The 22,602-nt window shown below is 56.7% G+C and overlaps 1 protein-coding gene across 1 annotated transcript in view; it reads right to left on the bottom strand.

Moving 5' to 3' along the window:
- Positions 1-3,644: 3,644 nt before the first annotated feature.
- LOC107307744 (staphylococcal nuclease domain-containing protein 1-like) overlaps positions 3,645-22,602 on the bottom strand; it is a 97,891-nt gene continuing 78,933 nt past the window's right edge. Inside the window, exons 11-16 of the mRNA XM_085513628.1 lie at positions 18,165-18,265; positions 11,166-11,276; positions 10,076-10,148; positions 8,470-8,611; positions 5,301-5,496; positions 3,645-3,699 (exon numbers count right to left, since the gene is read on the bottom strand). Coding sequence (XP_085369754.1) covers positions 3,645-3,699; positions 5,301-5,496; positions 8,470-8,611; positions 10,076-10,148; positions 11,166-11,276; positions 18,165-18,265 — 678 coding nt within the window. The remainder of the gene's footprint in view (positions 3,700-5,300; positions 5,497-8,469; positions 8,612-10,075; positions 10,149-11,165; positions 11,277-18,164; positions 18,266-22,602) is intronic.

The following is a 22,602-nucleotide window of genomic DNA, read 5'->3' as shown; positions in this document are numbered from 1 at the left end:
GGGGTCTGGGGATTTTTTTGGGGTTTTATGGGGTTTTGGGGGTTTTTTGGGGGGGATTTGGGGTTTTTTGGGGGGGCTCTGGGGATTTTTGGGGGGTTTATGGGGTTTTGGGGGGTTTTTCGGGGGGATTTGGGGTTTTTTTGGGGAGGTTTTGGGATTTTTGGGGGTTCTTTGGGGAAGATTTGGGGTTTCTTGGGGGGTTTGGGGGTTTTAAGGGGGGTCTTTGGGGTTTTTTGGGGGGGGGTTTGGAGGGGATTTGGGTTTTTTTGGATTTTTGGGGTATTTTTGGGTTTTTTTTGGGATTTTTGGGGGGGATTTGGGGTTTTTTGGGGATTTTTGGGGGGGATTTGGGGTTTTTTTGGGGGGGGTCTGGGGATTTTTTGGGGGTTTATGGGGTTTTGGGGAGTTTTTTGGGGGGATTTGGGGTTTCTTGGGGGGTTTGGGGGTTTTAAGGGGGGTCTTTGGGGTTTTTTGGGGGGGGGTTTGGAGGGGATTTGGGGTTTTTTTTGGGGGGGTCTGGGGATTTTTTTGGGGTTTATGGGGTTTTGGGGTGTTTTTTGGGGGGATTTGAGGCTTTTTGGGGGGTTTTGGGGTTTCTATGGGGGGTTTTTTGGGGGGATTTGGGGTTTTTTGGGGATTTTTGGGGGGGATTTGGGTTTTTTTGGGGGGGGTCTGGGGATATTTTGGGGGTTTATGGGGTTTTGGGGGGTTTTTTGGGGGGATTTGGGGTTTTTTGAAAGTTTTTTTGGGGGAATTTGGGGTTTTTAGGGGGATTTGGGTTTTTTGGGGGGGATTTGGGGTTTCTTTGGGGGGTTTTGGGGTTTTTTTGGGGATTCCTAATCCCACCATAATCTCAATCCCAATCCCAATCCCATTTAATCCCATCCTAATCCCATCCTAATCTCAGTCTCAATCCCAATCCCATCCCATCCTAATCCCATTCTAATCCCAATCCCAATCCCATTTAATCCCATGCCATCCTAATCTCATCCTAATATCAATCCTAATCCCAATCCCATCCCATTCCTAATCCCATCCTAATTCCAACCCCCAATTCCAATCCTAATCCCAACCCCAATCCCAATCCCATTTAATCCCATCCCATTCTAAACCCATTCCAATCTCAATCTCAGTCCTAATCCCAATCCCATCCCAATCCCAGTCCCATCCTAATCCCATCCCATCCCAATCCCATCCCATCCTAATCCTATCCCAATCCCAATCCTAATCCCAACCCCAATCCCAATCCCAATCCCATTTAATCCCATCCCATCCTAATCCCATTCCAATCTCAATCTCAATCCCAATCCAATCCCAATCCCAGTCCCATAGTGATTCCCACCCCATCCCCATCTCAATCCCATCCCATCGTAATCCCATCCCAATCCCAATCCCAATCCCATCCTAATCCCATCCCAATCCCAATCCCAATCCCAATCCCATCCTAATCCCAATCCCAACCCTATCCCATTCCTAATCCCATCCCAATCCCAATACCAATCCCAATCCCAATCCCATCCCCATCCTAATCCCAATCCCAACACCATCCCATTCCTAATCCCAATCCCAATCCCAATCCCATTTAATCCCATCCCATTCTAATCCCATTCCAATCTCAATCTCAATCCTAATCCCAATCCCATCCCAATCCCAGTCCCATCCTAATCCCATCCCATCCCATCTTAATCCCATCCCAATCCCAATCTCATCCTAATCCCAATCCCAACCCCATCCCATTCCTAATCCCAATCTCAATCCCAATCCCGTTTAATCCCATCCCAGTCTCAATCCTAACCCCAATCCCAATGTGATTCCCACCCCATCCCAATCCCAGTCGCAGTATTATGGGATGGCGGGGCTGCACTGAGGGGGGGGTGAGGCTGCAGTGGAAGGGGCTGAACCGAGGGGGGGGGGGGGGGCCCACAGATGCCCCATAGGGCAGCACACAGCCCCATAATGCCCCATAGATGCCCCATGGAGCTCCACAGAGCCCCATAACCACTCCATAGAGCCCCATAGATGTCCCAGAGTGCTCCACACAGCCCCATAACCGCCCCATGGTGCCCCACAGACGCCCCATAAGGCAGCACACAGCCCCATGATGCCCCATAGAGCACCACAGAGCCCCATAATGCCCCACAGATGCCCCACAGATGCCCCATAGAGCACCACAAAGCCTCATAATGCCCCATAGATGCCCCATAGAGCACCACAGAGCCCCATAATGCCCCACAGATGCCCCATAGGGCACCACACAGCCTCATAATGCCCCATAGAGCCCCATAGAGCACCACAGAGCCCCATAATGCCCCACAGATGCCCCATAGGGCACCACACAGCCCCATAATGCCCCATAGATGCCCCACAGAACAGCACACAGCCCCATAATGCCCTATAGATGCCTCACAGATGCCCCATAGGGCACCACACAGCCCCATAATGCCCCATAGATGCCCCATAGAGCACCACACAGCCCCATAATGCCCTATAGATGCCCCATAGAGCACCACAGAGCCCCATAACCGCCCCATGGTGCCTCACAGATGCCCCATAGAGCACCACACAGCCTCATAATGCCCCATAGCTGCCCCACAGACGCCCCATAGGGCAGCACACAGCCCCATAACCACCCCATGGTGCTCCACAGATGCCCCATGGAGCAGCACGCAGCCCCCATAGTGCCCCATAGATGCCTGATGAGAACCACACAGCCCCATAACTACCCCATAGACGTCCCATGGAGCACCACACAGCCCCATAATGCCCCACAGAGCACCATTCAGCCCCATAGCTGCCCCACGGTGCCCCATAGAGCACCGTGCAGCCTTATAACTGCCCCACGGTGCCATAGCATGCATCCTCCATGCATCTTGCATCCACTTTGCATCCTGCATCCACTCTGCACTCATGCTGCACCCACCCTGCATGCATCCTGCACCCACCCTGCATGCACCCTGCATGCATTCTGCATCCTGCATCCATCCTGCACCCACCCTGCATGCATTCTGCATCCTGCATCCACGCTGCACCCACCTTGCATTCATCCTGCATCCACGCTGCAACCACCCTGCATCCACCTTGCATGCATTCTGCATCCTGCATCCATCCTGTGTGCATTCTGCATCCAGCCTGCATGCATTGTGCATCCTGCATCCACCCTGCATGCATCCTACACCCTGCATCCACCCTGCACCCACCCTGCATGCATTCTGCATCCTGCTGTGCATCCACCGTGCAGCTCCTGTGCAGTCTTCAGGGATTCATGGTGCATTTGCTGCACACTCGTTGCATTTGCTGCACGCTTGCTCTGCATCCGTAATGCAACCACCGTGTGTCTGCTGTGCAACCTTATTGCAACCGTTGTGAATCTGCTGCATGTCCTTCATGCAACCGTTGTGCATTCACCGTGCATCATTTAACGCAACCACTGTGCATCTGCACTGTGCAACCTGTAATGCAACTGTCGTGCATTCACTGTGCAACCTCTAATGCAGCCCCTGTGCAACCTTTAATGCAACCACTCTGCACCCGCTTGGTGCAACCCCAATGCAACCACTGTGTGCTTGCTGTGTGTCCTTAATGCAACCACTCTGCATTCATTGTGCAACCCTTAATGCAACCAGTGTGCACTCACTATGCAACCTCTAGTGCAGCCCCTGTGCATCCTTTAATGTAACCACTCTGCTTTCATTGTGCAACCTTTAATGCAACCACTGTACATTTGCAGTGTGTCCTTAATGCAGCCCCTGTGCATCCTTTAATGCAACCACTCTGCACCCTCTCTGTGCATCCCCAATGCAACCCCTGTGTGCTTGCTGCGTGTCCTTAATGCAACCACTCTGCATCACCTGTAATGCAACCACTGCACATTTGCAGTGTGTCCTTAATGCAACCCCCTGTGCAACCTTTAATGCAACCACCCTGCACCTGTTCTGTGTATCCCCAATGCAACCACTGTGCATCCGCTGCATGTCCTTAATGCAATCACTCTGCTTTCATTGTGCAGCCTTTAATGCAACCATTGTACATTTGCAACGTGTCCTTAATGCAGCCCCTGTGCATCCTTTAATGCAACCACTCTGCACCTGCTCAGTGCAACCCCAATGCAACCCATGTGCTTGCTGCGTGTCCTTAATGCAACAACTGCATCACCCGTAATGCAACCACTGTACATCTGCAGTGTGTCCTTAATGCAACCCCCTGTGCAACCTTTAATGCAACCACTCTGCACCCGCTCTGTGCATCCCCAATGCAACCACTGTGCATCCGCTGCATGCCCTTAATGCAACCACTCTGCTTTCATTGTGCAACCTTTAATGCAACCACTGTACATCTGCAGTGTGTCCTTAATGCAACCCCCTGTGCAACCTTTAATGCAACCACCCTGCACCTGCTCAGTGCATCCCCAATGCAACCACCGTGCATCCGCTGCATGTCCTTAATGCAACCACTCTGCATTCATTGTGCAACCCTTAATGCAACCAGTGTGCACTCACTGTGCAACCTCTAGTGTAGCCCCTGTGCATCCTTTAATGCAACCACTCTGCTTTCATTGTGCAGCCTTTAATGCAACCACTGTACATTTGCAGTGTGTCCTTAATGCAGCCCCTGTGCATCCTTTAATGCAACCACTCTGCACCCGCTCAGTGCATCCCCAATGCAACCCCTGTGTGCTTGCTGCATGTCCTTAATGCAACCACTCTGCATCACCCGTAATGCAACCACTGTACATTTGCAGTGTGTCCTTAATGCAACCCCTGTGCAACCTTTAATGCAAACACTCTGCACCCGCATGGTGCATCCCCAATGCAACCACCGTGCATCCGCTGCATGTCTTTAATGCAACCACTCTGCTTTCATTGTGCAACCTTTAATGCAACCACTGTACATTTGCAGCGTGTCCTTAATGAATCCCTTATGCATCCTTTAATGCAACCAATCTTCACCCACTTGGTGCATCCCCAATGCAACCCCTGTGTGCTTGCTGCATGTCCTTAATGCAACCACTCTGCATCACCTGTAATGCAACCACTGTACATCTGCAGTGTGTCCTTAATGCAACCCCTGTGCATCCTTTAATGCAACCACTCTGCACCCGCTCTGTGCATCCCCAATGCAACCACTGCACGTCCTTAATGCAACCACCCTGCATCACCCGCAATGCAACCACTCTGCCCCTGCTGCAACTCCCCCTGCACTGCAGCACGCTTCCCTTCTTGCAACCCCTGCAACCCACTGCCACCTCTGCAGCTGTTTTGCATCCCCTCCACCCCCCAATGCAACAAAAAGCAGCCCCCAACCCCTCCCCATTCATCCCACCCCCCTTTGGAAGGCTCCTCATGATGCAGCGCTGCAGCCCCCCATGCATGCACGGTTCCATCCCTACCTCTCGCTGCAGCACCAGCTCCTTGGTGAACTGCGTTGCTTCCTCGCTGAAGGGTTCCCCTTCTTGCACCATCCCGGGGAGGTTTCGTGCACCGCGGGGACACTCGATGCCTGCAGGGAGGGCTGCATTGGTGCACTGCAATGTGTGTGTGTGCACACTGCAGAGCGTGCAACCCTGCCTGCAGCGATGCATGTAGCCACGTGCAAAACATGCGTCAGCAGCTGTGCACGTGCAGCTCCACGTGTGCACACAATGCCTGCAGCCATGCATGCAGCTGTGCATGGAGACATGCGTGCAGCTGGGCATGTATCGGTGTGCAAAGCTGTGTATGTGCATGTCCCAGCATGGAACTGCACCGCTCTGCACAGCATTGCATGGGAATGCATGGCTCTATGCAGCTCTGCATGGCTCTAAATGGCTCTGCATGGCTCCACATTGCTTTACATGGCTCTACATGGCTCTGCATTGCTCTACATGGCTCTGCATTGCTCTACATGGCTCTGCATTGCTCTGCATTGCTCTACATGGCTCTGCATGGCTCTACATGGCTCTGCATTGCTCTACATGGCTCTACATTGCTCTACATGGCTCTGCATGGCTCTACATGGCTCTACATGGCTCTGCATTGCTCTACATGGCTCTGCATTGCTCTGCATGGCTCTACATGGCTCTGCATGGCTCTACATGGCTCTACATGGCTCTGCATGGCTCTGCATTGCTCTGCATGGCTCTGCCAGGCTCTACATGGCTCTACATTCCTCTACATGGCTCTACATGGCTCTGCATGGCTCTACATGGCTCTGCATGGCTCTGCATTGCTCTACATGGCTCTGCATGGCTCTACATGGCTCTGCATTGCTCTACATGGCTCTGCATTGCTCTACATGGCTCTACATGGCTCTGCATGGCTCTACATTGCTCTGCATTGCTCTGCATGGCTCTACATTGCTCTGCATTGCTCTGCATGGCTCTGCATTGCTCTGCATTGCTTTACATGGCTCTGCATTGCTCTGCATTGCTCTGCATGGCTCTGCATGGCTCTACATGGCTCTACATTGCTTTACATGGCTCTGCATGGCTCTGCATTGCTCTACATGGCTCTGCATGGCTCTACATTGCTTTACATGGCTCTACATGGCTCTACATTGCTCTGCATGGCTCTGCATGGCCCTGCATTGCTCTACATGGCTCTACATGGCTCTGCATGGCTCTACATGGCTCTGCATAGCTCCGCATGGCTCTACATGGTTCTTCATGGCTCTGCATGGCTCTACATGGTTCTTCATGGCTCTGCATGGCTCTACATTGCTCTGTATGGCTCTGCATTGCCCTGCATTGCTTTACATGGCTCTACATGGCTCTACATTGCTCTACATGGCTCTGCATGGCTCTACATGACTCTGCATGGCTCTGCATGTCTCTACATGGCTCTGCATTTGTCTGCATTGCCCTACATTGTTCTACATGGCTCTACATTGTTCTACATTGCTCTACATGGCTCTGCATGGCTTTGCATGGCTCTACATTGCTTTACATGGCTCTGCATGGCTCTACATTGCTCTGCATTGCTCTGCATTGCCCTGCATTGCTTTACATGGCTCTGCATTGCTCTGCATGGCTCTGCATGGCTCTACATGGCTCTACATTGCTTTACATGGCTCTGCATGGCTCTGCATTGCTCTACATGGCTCTACATGGCTCTACATTGCTCTGCATGGCTCTACATGGCTCTACATTGCTCTGCATGGCTCTATATGGCTCTACATTGCTCTGCATGGCTCTGCATGGCTCTACATTGCTCTACATGGCTCTACATGGCTCTGCATTGCTCTACATGGCTCTACATGACTCTGCATGGCTCTGCATGGCTTTGCATGGCTCTGCATTGCTCTACATGGCTCTGCATGGCTCTGCATGGCTCTACATGGCTCTACATGGCTCTACACTGCTCTGCATGGCTCTGCATTGCTCTACATGGCTCTGCATTGCTCTGCATGGCTCTACATGGCTCTACATGGCTCTGCATTGCTCTGCATGGCTCTACATGGCTCTACATTGTTCTACATGACTCTGCATGGCTCTACATGGCTCTGCATTGCTCTACATGGCTCTGCATGGCTCTGCATGGCTCTACATTGCCCTGAATGGACCTACATGGCTCTACATTGCTCTGCATGGCTCTATATGGCTCTACATTGCTCTGCATGGCTCTGCATGGCTCTACATGGCTCTACATTGCTCTACATGGCTCTACATGGCTCTGCATTGCTCTACATGGCTCTACATTGCTCTGCATGGCTCTACATGGCTCTGCATGGCTCTACATGGCTCTGCATGGCTCTACATTGCTTTACATGGCTCTACATGGCTCTGCATGGCTCTACATTGCTCTTCATGGCTCTACATGGCTCTACAAGGGTCTACATTGCTCTACGTGGCTCTACATGGCTCTGCGTGGCTCTACATGGCTCTGCATGGCTCTACATTGCTTCACATGGCTCTACATTGCTCTGCATGGCTCTACATTGCACTGCATGGCTCTACATGGCTCTACATGGCTCTGCATTGCTCTGCATGGCTCTACATGGCTCTGCGTGGCTCTACATTGCTCTACATTGTTCTACATGGCTCTACATTGCTCTGCATGGCTCTGCATTGCTCTACATTGCCCTGCATTGCTTTACACGGCTCTACATTGCTTTACATGGCTCTACATGACTCTGCATGGCTCTGCATGGCTTTGCATGGCTCTACATTGCTCTACGTGGCTCTATATGGCTCTGCATTGCTCTACATGGCTCTACATGGCTCTACATGACTCTGCATGGCTCTGCATGGCTCTGCATTGCTCTACATGGCTCTACATAGCTCTGCATGGCTCTACATGGTTCTACATGGCTCTGAATGGCTCTACATGGCTCTGCATTGCTCTACATGGCTCTGAATGGCTCTACATGGCCCTACATTGCTCTGCATGGCTCTGCATTGCTCTACATGGCCCTGCATGTCTCTGCATTGCTCTGCATGGCTCTGCATTGCCCTGCATTGCCCTGCATTGCTCCCCACGTTGCACGGCGTCTCACCAGCCAGCAGGAAGGTGATGAGACAAGTCTCTTTGGGCAGGAAGAGTTTGAGCCTGGACCCACTGAAGACGTATTCGACCACGGCCTCCGAGCGGCCGGCGCGCTGCAGGAACGGCAGGAACTGCTTGGCCTTCTGCGTGTCCTGAATGGGATAATGGGGGTTAATGGGGGGGTATGGGGGAGTATGGGGGGTATAGGGGGATATAGGGGGGTCTGGGGCATATTGGGGGCATATGGGGTGTGGGGGGCTATTGGGATTATAGGGAGGTGTGGGGTATGGCGGGCTATGGGGGCTATAGGGGGAGGTGGGGGTATGGGGGGCTATGGAGGGTATAGGGGGATATAGGGGGGTTTGGGGTATATGGGGGGCTATGGGGGGCTATTGGGATTATAGGGAGTGTGTGGGGTATGGCGGGCTATGGGGGCTATAGGGGGAGGTGGGGGTATGGGGGGCTATGCGGGATATAGGGGGATATAGGGGAGTCTGGGGTATGGGGAGATTTGGGGGGTGGAGGGAGAGGTGGGGTATGGGGTCTATGGGGGGTATGCGGGGTCTGGGGTAGAGGGGAGCTATGGGGGGGTAGGGGGTGTGGGGTATGGGGGCTATAGGGGGTGGAGGGGGGTGTGGGGCATGGGGTTTATGGGGCATAGATGGGGCTGTGGGGTATGGGGGACTATGGGGGATATAGGGGGGTGTGGGGTATGGGGGGCTATGGGGGGCTATGGGGGACATAGGGGGGTGTGGGGTATAGGAGGATATGGGGGTTATAGGGGGGTGTGAAGGACTATGGGGCGTATAGGGGGATACAGGGGGGTCATGGGTATGGGGGGCTATGGGGGATATAGGGGGGTGTGGGGTATGGGGTGCTATGGGGTGCTATGGGGGGCATAGGGGGGTGTGGGGTATGGGGGGCCATATGGGATGGAGGGGCTATGGGGGGCTATGGGGGGTATTGGGTAGTGTGGGATATGGGGGGCTATGGGGGGTGGGTTATGGTGGGCTATGGGGAGTATTGGCTCCACAAGACTATGGGGATATGGAGAGTATAGGGGGGTATGAGGGTGGCAGGGGGTGTGGGGTATGGGGGGCTATGGAGGGTATAGGGGCATATAGGGGGGCCTGGGGTATGGGGGGCTATGGGGGGTATAGGGGGATATAGGGGGGTGTGGGGTATGGGGGGCTATGGGGTATGGGGGGCTATGGGGGGTATAGGGGGATATAGGGAGGTGTGGGGTATGGGGGGTATGGGGGGTATAGGGGGATATAGGGGGGTGTGGGGTATGGGGGGTATGGGGGGTATAGGGGGATATAGGGGGGTGTGGGGTATGGGGAGCTATGGGGGGTATAGGGGGATATAGGGGGGTCTGGGGTCTGGGGGGCTATGGGGGGTATAGGGGCATATAGGGGAGCCTGGGGTATGGGGGGCTATGGGGGGTATAGGGGGATATAGGGGGGTGTGGGGTATGGGGGGCTATGGGGGGGTATAGGGGGATATAGGGGGGTGTGGGGTATGGGGGGCTATGGGAGGTATGGGGGGTATAGGGGGGGTATTGGGGGCTATGGGGGCCATGGGGGTCTCTATGGGGTGTGGGGGTTGTTGCTGACCCCGGAGATGTCGGCCACGCGGTGGATGGGCACCTCCTTCTTGCTGTGCAGCCCTTTGCCGTTCTTGATGGCCCTGCAAACAGGGGGGGGACGATGCACGACGCACAGCTGGGCCACAGCACAGCTGGATGGGCCACAGCACAGCTGGATTGTGCACAGCTGGACCACAGCACAGCTGGATTGTGCACACAGCTGGACCACAGCACAGCTGGATTGTGCACACAGCTGGACCACAGCACAGCTGGATGGCACACAGCTGGATGGAACCCATCCGACACACAGCACAGCTGGACGGCGCACAGCTGGACCACAGCACAGCTGGATAGGGTACATCTGGGCCACAGCACAGCTGGATCGCAAGCATCTGGACCACAGCACAGCTGGATTTGGTGTCACAGACACACATCTGGGCCACAGCACAGCTGGATGGCACACAGCTGGAACGCAGCACAGCTGGATGTGGTGCCATATGTGGGGGCCACAGCACAGCTGGGTGGTGCACATCTGGATCAAAGCACAGCTGGATGGCAACCGGCTGGACCACAGCACAGCTGGATTTCAATGCCACACACGCACATCTGGGCCCCATCACAGCTGGATTGTACCCATCTGGACCACAGCACAGCTGGATGGGCCACAGCTGGATGGCACACATCCGGCCTCCAGCGCAGCTGGATGGCACACATCTGGACCACGGCACAGCTGGATTTGGTGTCACACACACATCTGGATCAGAGCACAGCTGGGCCACAGCACAGCTGGATTGCACACAGCTGGGCCACAGCACAGCTGGATGGAACCCATCCGACACACAGCACAGCTGGACGGCACACAGCTGGATACTAGCACAGCTGGATAGGGCACATCTGGGCCACAGCACAGCTGGATGGGCCACAGCACAGCTGGATGGCACACATCTGGACCACATCACAGCTGGATTGTGCACACATGGACCACATCACAGCTGCATTTCAATGCCGCGCACCCACTCAGGACCCCTTCCCCCAGCTGCATTACCATGCAGCAGCAGCAGCACCCCCCCTCCCTCCACCCATGCATGCATGCAATGCAGCCGGGCTGCAGCGCTCACCGCGCCTCTGCAGCCAGCAGCTCGTCGTAGTGGGACGATCTCTGGTCGTCGTCCTGCCGGTAGCGGATGACGGTGGCCAAACCTTTGCTCACCAACGCCTCGGCGATGTTGCTGCAAAGCAATGCAATGCAATGCAATGCAATGCAACGCAACGCAATGCAATGCAATGCAATGCAGAGAAAGGAGGGGGAGGTCAGCACCCAAAACGTGCACACTTTGCAGCAGCAAAGAGCAAAGGGTGAGTTATCAGCACCCCCCACCCCAACCTAAATTGCTTTTGGGGTCTGCAAATGGTACAGGGAGAGCAACAGAGTGAGGTGCAGCTCTGATGCAACCCTGGTGCATCCCTGGTGCAACCCCAGTGCACCCCAGATGCAACCCCGGTGCATTCTTGGTGCATCCCTGATGCAGCTCTGGTGCATCCCTAGTGCAACCCCAGTGCAACTCTGATGCAACCCTAGTGCATTCTTAGTGCATCCCTGATGCAACTCCAGCGCATCCCTGGTGCAATCCAGTGCAACTCTGATGCAACCCTGGTGTGTCCTTGGTGCAACCCCGGTGCATCCCTGGTGCAATCTTGGTGTATCTCTGATGCAGCTCTGGTGCATCCCTAATGCAACCCCAGTGCAACTCTGATGCAACCCTAGTGCATTCTTGGTGCGTCCCTGGTGCATTCTTGGTGTGTCTCCAATGCAACCCTGGTGCATCCCTGGTGCAACCCCAGTGTATCCCAGATGCAACCCTGGTGCATTCTTAGTGCATTCCTGATGCAACCCTGGTGCATCCCTGGTGCAATCCAGTGCAACTCTGATGCAACCCCGGTGTGTCCCTGGTGCAACCCTGGTGCATCCCTGGTGCATTCTTGGTGTATCTCTGATGCAACTCTGGTGCATCCCTAGTGCAACCCCAGTGCAACTCTGATGCAACCCTAGTGCGTTCTTGGTGTGTCCCTGGTGCAACCCTGGTGCATCCCTGGTGCAATCCAGTGCAACTCTGATGCAACCCTGGTGCATCCCTGGTGCATTCTCGGTGTATCTCCGATGCAACTCTGGTGCATCCCTAGTGCAACCCCAGTGCAACTCTGATGCAACCCTAGTGCATTCTTGGTGCATCCCTGATGCAACCCTGGTGCATCCCTGGTGCAATCTTGGTGTATCTCCGATGCAACTCTGGTGCATTCTTGGTGTATCTCTGATGCAACTCTGGTACATCCCTGGTGCATCCCCGGTGCAATTCTGATGCAACCCTGGTGCAACCCTGGTGCATCCCTGATGCAATCTTGGTGTATCTCTGATGCAACTCTGATGCAACCCTAGTGCGTTCTTGGTGCGTCCTTGGTGCATTCTTGGTGTATCCCTGATGCAACCCTGGTACATCCCTGGTGCATCCCTGGTGCAACCCCAGTGTATCCCAGATGCAACCCTGGTGCATTCTTAGTGCATCCCTGATGCAACCCTGGTGCATCCCTGGTGCAATCCAGTGCAACTCTGATGCAACCCTAGTGCATTCTTGGTGCGTCCCTGGTGCATTCTTGGTGCATCCCTGATGCAACCATGGTGCAACTCTGGTGCAACTCTGATGCAACCCTAGTGCATTCTTGGTGCATCCCTGATGCAGCTCCAGTGCATCCCTAAGAGGGGGCTGAGAGGCTGTGGATGCAATGGGATGCATTTGGGGTGCAGTGGGATGCAACAGGATGCCATGGGGTGCAATAGGATGCAGTGGGATGCAGTGGAAGGCCATAGGATGCAGTGGGAGGCAACAGGATGCCATGGGGTGCAATAGGATGCAGTGGGATGACGTGGAAGGACATAGGGTGCAGTGGGAGGCAACAGGATGCCATGGGATGCAGTGGAATGAGATAGGATGCCATTAGATGCAGTAGGAGACAATGGGATGCAGTGGGATGCAGTGGAAGCCCATAGAATGCAATGGGATGAGATAGGATGTCATAGGATGCAGTAGGAGGCAATGGGATGCAATGGGATGCAGTGGGATGAGATAGGATGCCATTAGATGCAGTAGGAGACAATGGGATGCAATGGGATGCAGTGGGATGCAATGGGAGGCCATAGGATGCAGCGGGATGCAATAGGATGCCATGGGGTGCAGTGGGATGCAATAGGATGCAGTGGGATGACGTGGAAGGACATAGGATGCAGTGGGAGGCAACAGGATGCCATGGGATGCAGTGGAATGAGATAGGATGCCATTAGATGCAGTAGGAGACAATGGGATGCAATGGGATGCAGTGGGATGCAATGGGATGCCATGGGGTGCAGTGGGATGCAGCGGGATGCAATAGGATGCCATGGGGTGCAGTGGGATGCAATAGGATGCCATTAGATGCAGTAGCAGGCAATGGGATGCAGTGGGATGCAATGGGATGCAATAGGATGAGATAGGATGCAATTGGAGGCCATGGGATGCAGTGGGATGCAATAGGACGCCATGGGATGCAATGGGATGCAGTGCAATGTCAGGGGCTGCCATGCAATGCTGCAGGCCTGCAGCAGCAGCAGCACCGTCACGCCAGCCCATGCAGCAGGGAGGGAGCGACGCTGCAAAGCAAAGCAAAGCAAAGCAAAGCAGAGCAAAGCAAAGCAGAGCAAAGCAAAGCAAAGCAAAGCAGAGCAAAGCAAAGCAAAGCAAAGCAAAGCAAAGCAAAGCAAAGCAAAGCAGAGCAAAGCAAAGCAGAGCAAAGCAAAGCAAAGCAAAGCAAAGCAAAGCAGAGCAAAGCAAAGCAAAGCAAAGCAGAGCAAAGCAAAGCAAAGCAAACCAAAGCAGAGCAAAGCAAAGCAAAGCAAAGCAAAGCAAAGCAGAGCAAAGCAAAGCAAAGCAAAGCAAAGCAAAGCAGAGCAAAGCAGGGCAGAGCAGAGCAAAGCAGAGCAAAGCAAAGCAGAGCAAAGCAAAGCAAAGCAAAGCAAAGCAGAGCAAAGCAGAGCAAAGCAAAGCAAAGCAAAGCAGAGCAAAGCAAAGCAGAGCAAAGCAAAGCAGAGCAAAGCAAAGCAAAGCAAAGCAAAGCAGAGCAAAGCAGAGCAAAGCAAAGCAAAGCAAAGCAAAGCAGAGCAAAGCAAAGCAAAGCAGGGCAGCGCTCCAAGGCCATGCAGCCGTGCTCTGAGTGCCGAGCAGGCGCAGCTCCAGCTGCACAATGCAGCTGTTGTTGTGCTGGGAGCTCAGCACGGAGCTGCTCTGTTGCACACGGCGGCTGCAGAGGGCAGCAATGCAGCACGGGGTGCATGCAACGGGGGCACGAAGCTGGTGCATGTAATGGGTGCGTGCAATGAGTGCTCGCAATGGGTGCATGGAACATGTGCATGCAAATGGTGTGTGCAATGAATGTTTGCAATGGGAGTTTGCAGTGAGTGCTTGCAATGGGTGCATGCAACACACGTGTGCAATGGGTGCTTGCAATGGGTGCTTGCAATGGGTGCCTGCAACACATGCATGCAACGGGTGCCTGCAGTCGGTGTATGCAACAGGTGTATGCAATGGGTTCTTGCAATGGGTGCTTGCAATGGGTATATGCAACAGGTGCATGCAATGGGTGCTTGCAACAGGTATATGCAATGGGTGCTTGCAATGGGTGCATGCAATGACTGCATGCAATGATTGCATCCAACAGCTGCATCCAACCCTGATTGCATCCAATGAGTGCAGCTCTGAGGAGCCCCCCCCCCCCCCAACCCCCCCCCCCTCCATGGGGCACTGAGACCCCCAGCCCCATTTGCTCACCCTGCCCCATAATGATATGGGGTGCAGCAGGACCCCCCTCCATGTCCCCCATTACCCTACAATGGGGTCCCAGTGGAGGTCAATAGGAGCAACACCCCATCCCTATGGGGGGATTGGGGTCCATGGGGGGGGTCCGTATGAGTAGCACCCCATCCCTATGGGGTATGGGGGTCCAGGGGGGGGTCAGTAGGAGCAGCACCACATCCCTATTGGGTTGGGGAGGTTCCCATGGGGGGTCAGCATGAGCAGCACCCCATCCCTATTCTCCCCCTAACCCAATGATGGGGGTATAGTGGGGTTAGGGGGGGTCCAAGGGGGGTCAATAGGAGCAGCACCCCATCCCTATGGGGTATGGGGGTCTATGGTGGGGGTCAGTATGAACAGCACCCCATCCCTATGGGGTATAGGGGGCCCAAGGGGGGGTCAATAGGAGCAACACCCCATTACTATGGGAGTGGGGGGTCCCAGGGGTGTCAGTATGAACAGCACCCCATCCCTATGGGGGTGGGGGGGCCCAGGGGGGTCAATAGGAGCAGCCCCCCATCCCCATTCACTCCCTAACCCAATGATGGGGGTATAGTGTGGGTGGGGGGGGTCCCGGGGGGTCACTATGAGCAGCCCCCCATCCCTATGGGGGGGGGGATCCAATGGGGGGTCAGTGTGAGCAGCACCCCATCCCTATGGGGGGGGGGTCAATAGGAGCAGCACCCCATCCCTATTCTCCCCCTAACCCAATGATGGGGGTGGGGGGGTCCCGGGGGGGGTCAGTATGAGCAGCACCCCATCCCTATGGGGGGGAGGGGGGGTCCAATGGGGGTCAATAGGAGCAGACCCCATCCCTATGGGGGTTGGGGGGGGGGTCCAAGGGGGGTCAATAGGAGCAGGACCCCATCCCTATGGGGGGGGGTCCCAGGGGGGTCAATAGGAGCAGCACCCCCTCCCTATGGGGGTGGGGGGGCCCAATGGGGGTCAGTATGAGCATCACCCCCTCCCCATTCTCCCCCTAACCCAATGCTGGGGGTATAGCGTTGGTGGGGGGGCCCAATGGGGGTCAATAGGAGCAGCACCCCATCCCCATTCACTCCCTAACCCAATGATGGGGGTATAGTGTGGGTGGGGGGGGTCCCGGGGGGTCACTATGAGCAGCACCCCATCCCTATGGGGGGGGGGGTCCCAGGGGGGTCAATAGGAGCAGCACCCCATCCCTATGGGGTATGGGGGATCCCATGGGGGGTCAGTAGGAGCATCACCCCCTCCCCATTCTCCCCCTAACCCAATGCTGGGGGTACAGTGTTGGTGGGGGGGGGTCCAATGGGGGTCAATAGGAGCATCACCCCCTCCCCATTCTCCCTTTAACCCAATGCTGGGGGTACAGTGTTGGTGGGGGGGCCCAAGGGGGGTCAATAGGAGCAGACCCCATCCCTATGGGGGGGGGGGGGATCCAATGGGGGGTCAGTGTGAGCAGCACCCCATCCCTATGGGGGGGTCCCAGGGGGGTCAATAGGAGCAGCACCCCATCCCTATTCTCCCCCTAACCCAATGATATGGGTATAGTGAGGGTGGGGGGGTCCAATGGGGGTCAATAGGAGCAGCCCCCCATCCCCATTCTCCCCTTAACCCAATGCTGGGGGTACAGTGTTGGTGGGGGGGGGTCCAAGGGGGGTCAATAGGAGCAGCACCCCATCCCTATGGGGTGGGGGATCCAATGGGGGGTCAGTGTGAGCAGCACCCCATCCCTATGGGGGGGTCCCATAGGGTCCCATAGGGTCCCAGGGGGGGTCCCATAGGGTCCCAGGGGGGGTCAATAGGAGCAGCCCCCCATCCCCATTCACTCCCTAACCCAATGATGGGGGTATAGTGTGGGTGGGGGGGGTCCCGGGGGGTCACTATGAGCAGCACCCCATCCCTATGGGGGGGGGGTCCCAGGGGGGTCACTATGAGCAGCACCCCATCCCTATGGGGTATGGGGGTCCAGGGGGGGGTCAATAGGAGCAGCACCCCCTCCCCATTCTCCCCCTAACCCAATGATGGGGGTATAATGGGGGTGGGGGGGCCCAATGGGGGTCAATAGGAGCAGCACCCCCTCCCCATTCTCCCCTTAACCCAATGCTGGGGGTACAGTGTTGGTGTGGGGGGGTCCAAGGGGGGTCAATAGGAGCAGCACACCATCCCTATGGGGGGATGGGGGTCCATGGGGGGGGTCAGTATGAACAGCACCCCATCCCTATGGGGTATGGGGGTCCAATGGGGGTCAATAGGAGCAGCACCCCCTCCCCATTCACTCCCTAACCCAATGATATGGGTATAGTGGGGGTGGGGGGGTCCCAAGGGGGGTCAATAGGAGCAGCACCCCATCCCTATGGGGTATGGGGGATCCCATGGGGGGTCAATAGGAGCAGCACCCCATCCCTATGGGAGTGGGGGGTCCCAGGGGGGTTCAGTAGGAGCAGGCCCCATCCCTATGGGGGTGGGGGGGTTGCAGGGGGGTCAATAGGAGCAGCACCCCATTACTATGGGAGTGGGGGGTCCCAGGGGGGGTCAGTAGGAGGAGCACCCCATCCCTATTCTCCCCCTAACCCAATGATAGGGGTATAGTGAGGGTGGGGGGGTCCAATGGGGGTCAGTATGAGCATCACCCCCTCCCCATTCACTCCCTAACCCAATGCTGGGGGTAGAGTGTTGGTGGGGGGGGTCCAAGGGGGGTCAATAGGAGCAGCACCCCATCCCTATGGGGGGGGGGTCCCAAGGGGAGTCAATAGGAGCAGCACACCATCCTTATGGGGGGATGGGGGTCCATGGGGGGGGTCAGTATGAGCAGCACCCCATCCCTATGGGGGGGGGGTCCCAGGGGGGTCAATAGGAGCATCACCCCATCCCCATTCTCCCCTTAACCCAATGCTGGGGATATAGTGTTGGTGGGGGGGGGTCCAAGGGGGGTCAATAGGAGCAGCACCCCATCCCTATGGGGGGATGGGGGTCCATGGGGGGGGTCAGTATGAACAGCACCCCATCCCTATGGGGGGGGGGTCCCAGGGGGGTCAATAGGAGCAGCACCCCATCCCTATGGGGGTGGGGGGGCCCAATGGGGGTCAGTATGAGCATCACCCCCTCCCCATTCTCCCCCTAACCCAATGCTGGGGGTATAGTGTTGGTGGGGGGGCCCAATGGGGGTCAGTATGAGCATCACCCCCTCCCCATTCTCCTTTAACCCAATGCTGGGGGTACAGTGTTGATGTGGGGGGGGGTCCCATGGGGCTGACTCACATGCCCCCGATGCAGACGGTGGCGCAGGTTCGCTCACTGAAGGCCGGCGCCGTGTCGGTGGCGCAGCTGGCAGGACGGATGTAATCCACTGTCACGTTCACCTGGGGGGGGGACAGGGGGTCAGGGCTGGGGGGGGAGATGGGGGGGGTAGGGGTGATGAGAGGGGGCATAGGGGGCATATGGGGGGCATAGGGGGTGATGAGAGGGGGCATAGGGGGCATATGGGGGGCGTAGGGGGTGATGAGAGGGGGCATAGGGGGCACATGGGGGGCGTAGGGGGTGATGAGAGGGGGCATAGGGGGCATATGGGGGGCGTAGGGGGTGATGAGAGGGGGCATAGGGGGCACATGGGGGGCATAGGGGGTGATGAGAGGGGGCATAGGGGGCATATGGGGGGCGTAGGGGGTGATGAGAGGGGGCATAGGGGCACATATGGGGGGTGCAGGGGGTGATGAGAGGGGGCATAGGGGCACATATGGGGCGTATGGGGTGTGTATGGGGTGTATATGGGGTGGGGGGGAGCGATGGGGGGTGTAGGGGGTGATGAGAGGGGGCATAGGGGCATATATGGGGGGCGTAGGGGGTGATGAGAGGGGGCATAGGGGCACATATGGGGTGTATGGGGTGTGTATGGGGTGGGGGGGGGGACATGGAGGGCATAGGGGGTGCCAATAGGGAGCATAGGGGGCATATGGGGTGTGTATGGGGTGCAGGTAGTGCATATGGGGTACATATGGGGTGTGTATGCGGTGTATATGGGGTGGGGGGGGACATGGAGGGCATAGGGGGTGATGAGAGGGGGCATAGGGGGCACATATGGGGCGTATGGGGTGTGTATGGGGTGGGGGGGGACATGGAGGGCATAGGGGGTGATGAGAGGGGGCATAGGGGGCATATGGGGGGCGTAGGGGGTGATGAGAGGGGGCATAGGGGGCATATGGGGGGCATATGGGGTGTGTATGGGGTGCAGGTAGTGTATATGGGGTGCATAGGGGGTGCATATGGGGTGGGGGGGGCAATGGGGGGTGTAGGGGGTGATGAGAGGGGGCATAGGGGGCATAGGGGGCGTAGGGGGTGATGACAGGGGGCATAGGGGGCACATGGGGGGCGTAGGGGGTGATGAGAGGGGGCATAGGAGGCATATGGGGGGCGTAAGGGGTGATGAGAGGGGGCATAGGGGGCACATATGGGGGGCATATGGGGTGTGTATGGGGTGCAGATAGTGTATATGGGGTGCATAGGGGGTGCATATGGGGTGGGGGGGGCAATGGGGGGTGTAGGGGGTGATGAGAGGGGGCATAGGGGGCGTATGGGGGGTGTAGGGGGTGATGAGAGGGGGCATAGGGGGCACATATGGGGTTGTAGGGGGTGTATATGGGGTGGGGGGGGACATGGAAGGCATAGGGGGTGATGAGAGGGGGCATAGGGGGAGCATGTGGGGGGCACAGGGGGTGTATATGGGGTTCATATGGAGTAGATGGGGCGCAAATGGGGCGCATATGGGGGGGATGGGGGGTGTAGGGGGTGTATATGGGGTGGGGGGGGACATGGAGGGTATAGGGGGTGATGATAGGGGGCATATGGGGCACATATGGGGGGCATATGGGGTGTGTATGGGGTGCAGGTAGTGCATATGGGGTGCATATGGGGTGTGTATGGGGTGTATATGGGGTGGGGAGGGACATGGAGGGCATAGGGGGCGCTGATAGGGGGCATAGGGGGAGCATGTGGGGGGGATGGGGGGCACAGGGGGTGTATATGGGGTTCATATGGGGTAGATGGGGAGCAAATGGGGCGCATATGGGGGGGATGGGGGGTGTATGGGGTGTATATGGGGTGGGGGACATGGAGGGCATAGGGGGTGATGATAGGGGGCATAGGGGGCACATATGGGGTGTGTATGGGGTGCAGGTAGTGCATATGGGGCGCATATGGGGGGGAAGGGGGGGTGTAGGGGGTGTATATGGGGTGTGTATGGGGACATGGAGGGCATAGGGGCTGCCAATAGGGGGCACAGGGGGAGCATGTGAGGGGGGTGGGGGGCATAGGGGGTGCATATGGGGTAGATAGGGTGCATATGGGGCACATATAGGGGGCGTATGGGGTTCAGATAGTGCATATGGGGGGGATGGGGGGTGTAGGGGGTGTCTATGGGGTGGGGGGGGGACATGGAGGGCATATGGGGCGCTGATAGGGGGCATAGGGGGAGCATATGGGGGTGTGGGGGGCATCTGGGCTGCACGTGGGGTTTTGTTGCACTGCCGAGCACTGCACTGCATGGCTGCACTGTGCTGCACTGCAGTGCACTGTTGCATTGCGCTGTGCTGCACTGCACGGTGTTGCATTGCATTGTGTTACACTGCACTGTGCTGCATTGCATTGTGTGTGCTGCGTCGCGTTCTGCTGCGTTGCACGGTGCTGCATTGCATTGTCTTGCATTGCACTGTGCCGTGTTGCATTGCTGCGTTGCGCGGCGCTGTGATGCACTGTGCTGCCTTGCATTGTGCTGCCTTGCAGCCCATGCAGCAGCACCATGCACACACCACACACCTTGCACACCATGCAGCAGCACCATGCACACTATGCACACCTTGCACACCACACAGCAACACCATGCAGCAGCACCATGCACACAATGCAGCAGCACCTTGCACACCATGCACACCTTGCACACCATGCACACCATGCAGCAGCACCTTGCAGTAACACCATGCACACCATGCGGCAGCACCATGCGGCAGCACCTTGCACACCATGCACACCTTGCACACCATGCACACCATGCTGCAGCACCTTGCACACCATGCAGCAACACCTTGCACACCATGCACACCATGCAGCAGCACCCTGCACACCTTGCACACCATGCACACCATGCTGCAGCACCTTGCACACCATGCAGCAACACCTTGCACACCATGCACACCATGCAGCAGCACCCTGCACACCTTGCACACCATGCACACCATGCTTCAGCACCATGCACACCTTGCACACCATGCACACCATGCTGCAGCACCATGCACACCTTGCACACCATGCACACCATGCTGCAGCACCATGCACACCATGCAGCAGCACCTTGCACACCTTGCACACCATGCACACCACGCAGCAGCAGCACGCACACAATGCAGCAGCACCTTGCACACCTTGCAGCAGCACCGTGCACCCCACGCAGCAGCAGCATGCAGCACCTTGCACACCATGCAGCAGCACCGTGCACACCTTGCAGCAGCACTATGCACACCATGCAGCAGCAGCACGCACACCATGCAGCAGCACCATGCAGCAGCACCGCACACATCTTGCAGCAGCACCTTGCAGCAGCTCCTGCTGCCCCCATGTAGGGTTGCAGTGGCACCATTTCACCCCTCCCCCCATTCACAGCCCTGGGGGGGGGGGGGAGCATCGATCCATCCCTAATTAATTGCACGGTGTTAATTAAGGGAGGATCGATGGTTCCGATCAATGGGGCTCGTGGGGCTGCGGCGCTTGTGGGGCCGGGGGGCAAGTTCCTATATGGGGGGGAGGGAGGTTGATGATCCTATATGGGTTAAGGGGGGATTGGGGTTGATGATCCTATATGGGGCGGGGGGGGAGATAAAGGGGGAGGGGGGCACCCATAGCACAGCCCTATTGGATGTAAGGGAATAATAGGGGAATGGGGGCTGCAATGGGGGAATGGGGGAATGGGGGAATGGGATATGGGATGGGGTCTGCAATGGGGGAATGGGGTCTGTAATGGGGGAATGGGGTTATGGGGAAATGGGATATGGGATGGGGTCTGGAATGGGGCAATGGGGTTATGGGGGAATGGGATGTGGAATGGGGTCTGTAATGGGGCAATGGGGTCTGGATCGGGGTCTGCAATGGGAGAATGGGGTTATGGGGTCTGTAATGGGGGAATGGGGCTATGGGGAAATGGGATATGGGATGGGGTCTGCAATGGGGGAATGGAGTTATGGGGTCTGGAATGGGGTCTGCAATGGGGGAATGGGGTCTGTAATGGGGGAATGGGGTCCGTAATGGGGGAATGGGATATGGGATGGGGTCTGGAATGGGGGAATGGGGTTATGGGGTCTGGAATGGGGTCTGCAATGGGGGAATGGGGTCTGTAATGGGGGAATGGGATATGGGATGGGGTCTGCAATGGGGGAATGGGGTCTGCAATGGGGGAATGGGGTCTGCAATGGGGGAATGGGGTCTGTAATGGGGGAATGGAGTCTGTAATGGGGGAATGGGGTCTGCAATGGGGGAATGGGGTCTGTAATGGGGGAATGGGATATGGGATGGGGTCTGTAATGGGGGAATGGGACATGGAATGGGGTCTGTAATGGGGGAATGGGGTTATGGGGAAATGGGATATGGGATGGGGTCTGGAATGGGGCAATGGGGTTATGGGGTCTGGAATGGGGCAATGGGGTTATGGGGTCTG

The sequence above is a fragment of the Coturnix japonica genome, chromosome 1 (assembly GCF_054131305.1).
Source record: "Coturnix japonica strain WE chromosome 1, WE-NBRP24, whole genome shotgun sequence".
Classification (NCBI taxonomy): Eukaryota; Metazoa; Chordata; class Aves; order Galliformes; family Phasianidae; genus Coturnix; species Coturnix japonica.
Note: the sequence above shows the minus strand (reverse complement) of the source record. Positions and strands in the feature narration are given on the sequence as shown.